General features: G+C 44.1%; 1 protein-coding gene across 1 annotated transcript; it reads right to left on the bottom strand.

The window, feature by feature from the left end:
- Positions 1-3,676: 3,676 nt before the first annotated feature.
- On the bottom strand, positions 3,677-4,699 carry LOC147881658 (thioredoxin-like protein YLS8). The gene is made up of 2 exons (XM_087401789.1): positions 4,538-4,699; positions 3,677-4,218 (listed from the first exon to the last, which is right to left on the bottom strand). Exons 1-2 carry the CDS (start codon positions 4,655-4,657, stop codon positions 3,910-3,912), a joined length of 429 nt encoding a protein of 142 aa, XP_087257915.1. The 5' UTR covers positions 4,658-4,699; the 3' UTR covers positions 3,677-3,909.
- Between the last annotated feature and the right edge of the window lie 525 nt (positions 4,700-5,224).

Here is a 5,224-nt window from a genome sequence, read left to right on the forward strand (position 1 = left end):
CAAGGGAGAAAGACTTTTGAGTACAAGGTCACTGCGGGATGTGAGGAAATAGGAGAGTCATTTTACATATGTTGTTATCCAATTGTAACATGCAAGAAAGAAACTGAATTGTATGAATTGTAGCCTCACAAATGGATATTTTATCTACTACCTATTACCCGAAGATGGTATTTTCTATGTGGAACCCTGAGGGGGATACTATGTAAAAATCCCATATAGCATGTGCAATCAAGGGATATTAAAAAACCCCCCTACCTACGAATTTTTATAACCTTTATATTATAGATTTTGAGACGATTAAAATATCCCTTACGTATTTTAAAAAAAACCAATTTTTGAATGTAAAAACCCCTCATATATATACATATTTTCTATAACTCCATAAAATATTAAACCATTTCCATTGATTGCACGTGCTATCTTACATATTTCTTGACCACTCCGAATGTGGAATAGTAGAGAAAACTACCATGTGGCATAAGGACTTAGGAGAACACATTTCCAACCAACTAAATCTATATGAGCATTTTTAAAGATGAATTCTACCCACACCACGCACAATTAAAACACTAAACTTAAATACACCTATAGGGTCACGCACAACACAACACACACACACGTGTGCACATGCGTGTAGCTACACACACAGACATGTTAATCTCTATATGATTACTACAACGAGAGAAAAATGCCATGTGTCACAAGGAGACATGACTCCACCCAACCCAATATGTAATGTATTTCCTAACAACTGAAACCTATATGATTATTTTTTGAGGGAAATTTTAAACACCCCCCAAACATTGTTAAGACCCTAGAGCCCCACACACATACACATGCGCATGCTAATCTCTATATTTATTAATATATATCTATTGAGACCTCTCTCTCTCTCTCTCTCTCTCTCTCTCTCTCCCCTGTGTTGCGCCAACCTGATCATGTACATCATCCTGAATCTGTTCCTACTCAACCTTGTTCCAATGCTTCTGACCTCTTTGTCTTCCCATCTTTTTTAGTGAAATGGCACTACTAGGACAGAGATAATTTGTTCCCACTCTTGTGCCAAAATTTTGAGAAAACTGTTTACGTTTAACCATGCAATCATAGTGAATGTTAGTGTTATTGCTATTAAAACAGTTCAGCACTTCGGCAATTGAGCCGTTTCTGCAATGAATTCCTGATAAAATGTTTATCAGCCTTAACTGAAATTTGAAGCGAATTTGGACCTGGAATTGTTCAAAAATCAGCCAAACTTTGTCGATACCCACAGTTGCAGGATGGAACAATTTTGTCGAAGAATCTCGCATTTTGCCCAGAATGTGTAGGTCTGCCTTATTGGCGGGAACCAGTAGATTAAGCTAGTTGTGGGCCAAACGTGCTCAGATCCTTACCCAACACAGCAAAGCTATCCCTTCTGGAGTTGATTTCAGGGCTGTGAAGCCCTATGACTAGGTGCAGCCAAGGCTGCTGGAGGCTGCAGCACAGCAGCTCCTAGCAGGGGACTAACCCTGCTACAGGGCCTTTTATAGGGTGAAATTTGGTCAGCCAGCAGCAGGCTGGTTGGCTTTTTGTTTGGTTAGCTGGACAGGTAACCCTAACTGTGTCGGCCTGGAACAGGTTCAGTAGCTTTGAGTAGGGGCTCTTCCAGCCCCTATAAACAGGCTTCTAATCCAGCCTATCCTCCAGCGCCCATTTTCCTTCCACTTCTGCCTCCCAAAAGCCTGTCCTACAGTGTATGGAGCAGAGATTGACTTGCAGAAGCAGTCACTTCAGTTGAAGGAATCCTTCAATGAGCTTGTTGTCTTTGGCTCCTTCATGACCAAGAAGTTGTACTCAGGCACTGCATAGCAACTCTTTGTGCCACAGCCATCATCCCAAGTAAATTGAGCTTGTTGTCGTTGGCTCCTTCATGACCAAGAAGTTGTACTCAGGCACTGCATAGCAACTCTTTGCAGAAGCAGTCACTTCAGCTGAGGGAATCCTTCAATGAGCTCGTTGTCTTTGGCTCCTTCATGACCAAGAAGTTGTACTCAGGCACTGCATAGCAACCATTTGTGCCACGGCCATCACCCCAAGTAAATTGAGCTCACACATGTGGAGCTGCACCAAATATATGATCTTCACGTAACTTCTGAAATGCCAAATGTGTCACACCTTTTAATGAAAAGAGTGCCTTGCCAAAAATCTCAATCTTCACAATGCCAAGAGATTTATGAGCCAAAGATGATGGTAGCGAGCACTCAAGACAAGGGAATAAGGTTTAAGGTGGGATAGAGATGAGGACGCTATGGTAGATCTAGAGGTGAGAGGTGCAATGGGGACGCTTGAGAGGTTGCCATCCAAAAAGCCAGCCACTCTCATTGAGCCTGAGGGAAGGCAAAAAGCTTCAACAGGGAAAGAGAAGAATGTAGAGGTGGAGAGTATGCGAACAAAAGGAGTGAAGGAGGTGTGGAGGGTAAGAGACAGCCTTGCTCTCCAAACGCAGCAAAGACCACTATGGAACCCATGCAGCCAGAAGAGGTCCAAGATGCATAGTTACGAAAGAAGAACGTTTTTCCCTTTCAAACATCCGGGCTGGAATCGAAGGTAACCTAGAACATCCATTCCTAGAGCATTCACATTGTCCGTAACTCCAAGGAATGCCGTTCCGACGTTTTCATAACACCTTCCGTGTCGTTCTGATAAACGGAGATGAAATGGAACTATTTGTCGTAGCTCCAGCCTCTTGGACCATCCTCTCAGCCGTCTCTCAGCCGGCCCTTAGTCCATGGGGGCCTCCAATTGCCAAGTGCATGCCTCCTTTCTGTGCTGCTCACGTGGCAACCCATGTGCTGCCCATGTGGCAGCCCCATGACTGGTCCTACTCTATGGTCCACCCCCCCCAATGCACTCCTCATATCGGGGCTCACAAGTGGGGAGGTAACTAGCCCTATTCCAACGTCGGGTCACACGTTCCCCGAACCCAAAACATACCCGTTCTGCTGTTGGACGTTCCTGGAGCTTGGTAAATATGTCAACAAGACCTCAGTCCTCAAGACAAGGCAAGGCTGAAGCAAAATGGACTAGAGAGCTGCACAAACGAGGCGATAACATGCGAATGTAAGGCACTCCCAATCAAACAATTAGAACCCTTGTTATGCAAAGAGAAGAGCCAGTATAGCCCGTTCATCAGGGCCAGTATAGCCCGTTCATCAGGGTGATACACATGTTGCAAAAACATGCTCAGGATTTAGGTGTGATCTCATATCGACGCCCAGGGCGGATATTTAAATCACTGCTTTGGTTCTCCTATCCGCCCATCGTTCTTCAAGTCAGCAGGCATATCAAATAGATAAGAACCTACATGCTTGTATCCATGGAAGCATAACTGTGTTACGTATACCCAACTACAAAGCAGGTCAGACCCCTACAATCAGGAGGCATAGAGAAATAACTACAACGAGATTTACTTGAAATGAATGCAGAACACTCGTTACCATGCAAACCTCAAAATCCAAACCCTCAAGGAAAAACAAGGACTCTAAATACTCAGCAAAACCCTCATGCGCTAGAGGCTCTACACGAAAACAAATCTACTGTTGAGACCACCTCATCGTAATTGAATATGAATAGTCTCCAATAAGTGAAAACGAGATACAATTGTGTGCGCACAGTGTGGTCTTACAGCAATCCGACATCTAAACACTTATTTTAAATTAACTTCGCCAAAGCATGAGCCTGAACCAAAATGAACCTCCCCAACTTAGCTCCTCGCATGATTAATACCTACGTTCTATACAAACTAATCAGTACCTCAGATCCATGCATAGATTACTATTAGGGGGTATCTGTCGTTCTAGGCAATTGGATGTGGCTTTGCCGGAAGCCACGCATAATACCTGCGTTACAACATTGATATCAAACATGAATCTAATATCTGTATTTAGTAGAGTAATCTTTGGGGGAGACGACCAAACCACGCCCTTTTCTTGCACCTCTGTACACCGTCTCTACAATGTCGACGAATTCTTGCTTGTCCTTCAAAGCCCAGTTGATCTTGTTATTGTTTCCAGTCCCCAAGTCAATCATGATGTGCTTGTTCCGGAAGAAAAACATCACGGTGCAAGGGTCGTAAAGCTCATACATGGTGTTAAAGTCGGGCACTTCGGTGATATCAACTAAGTAGATGACCGCGAAATTCTTTATAGTTTCTGCAACAGACGCCAGGACTTCGTCCATCTGGAAAGCGTGGGCAAAGCATTAGAAAGTAATAATAAACAAGTACTGGTGTGAGTTAGCGTGAGAGCCACGTCAAAGGTGATCGTGTATACTAAGCATACCACCATAGCTGACAGCCGGCATATCAGAAAACAACTCTCTCTCTCTCTCTCTCTCTCTCTCTCTCTCTCTCTCTACACCACCATAGCTGACAACCGGCAAATCAGAAAACAACTCTCTCTCTCTCTCTCTCTCAATCTCAATCTCAATCTCAACCTCAATCTCTCTCTCTCGCTCTCTAAACCAATTTCTAAGTAGGGAAAACAATGAGGGGGTCTACCTGCATAGAAGTCTCGTCCCAATCGTGACCAAAGCGGATGACAACGGCGCGCTCTTCCTCGGCCAGAATGGCCTGATCGACAGCCCATCCGGAATGAAGATGAGGGAGGAGGTAAGACATCGTGAACTCCAACTAGCCCAAACAAATTATTTTGCGCTCGAACGCAACAAAGCGTGACTCGATAGTCTCAAAAGCTCATCAACATTCATTATTTATTATTATGTTTATGGTTTGGAAGAAAGGTCCTCATCATCATTCATCATTGCTTACAATGCAAGCACCTTCCTGTGGAGTCCCACGTGTCAATGTGCTTCCCACCTGTCATTCCGATGCCTCTCAAAAGCTCGTGTCAATGTCAATGTGCCTCCAAGGCTTTGTCGTAGTGGGTTGCGCATTGGGCTTCCAATCCTCAGATCACAGGTTCAAATCTTCGGAGGCTCAACCTGGTGTTCTAGCATGTGGTTCGGAACACCTGTGCCCACTAGTCCAAGGCAGGTGCCCCTTGATAACCACGGGGTCATTGCAAAAGTTTTTTTTTTTTCACCTTGTCCCTATTTTCACGCAACATTAGAGTTGCACTATTCCCACAGTTTCTTTTGCATCTTGAGGCTGAAATGGAGGTGGAAAAGGAATGCAAGTTAACATCGGAGAAATCCTTGATGTTAAGTGTGATGTGAATCAAGGGGA

The sequence above is a fragment of the Dipteris shenzhenensis genome, chromosome 30 (genome assembly GCF_047967505.1).
Source record: "Dipteris shenzhenensis isolate YYH24624 ecotype China chromosome 30, Dip_SZ_1.0, whole genome shotgun sequence".
NCBI lineage: Eukaryota > Viridiplantae > Streptophyta > Polypodiopsida > Gleicheniales > Dipteridaceae > Dipteris > Dipteris shenzhenensis.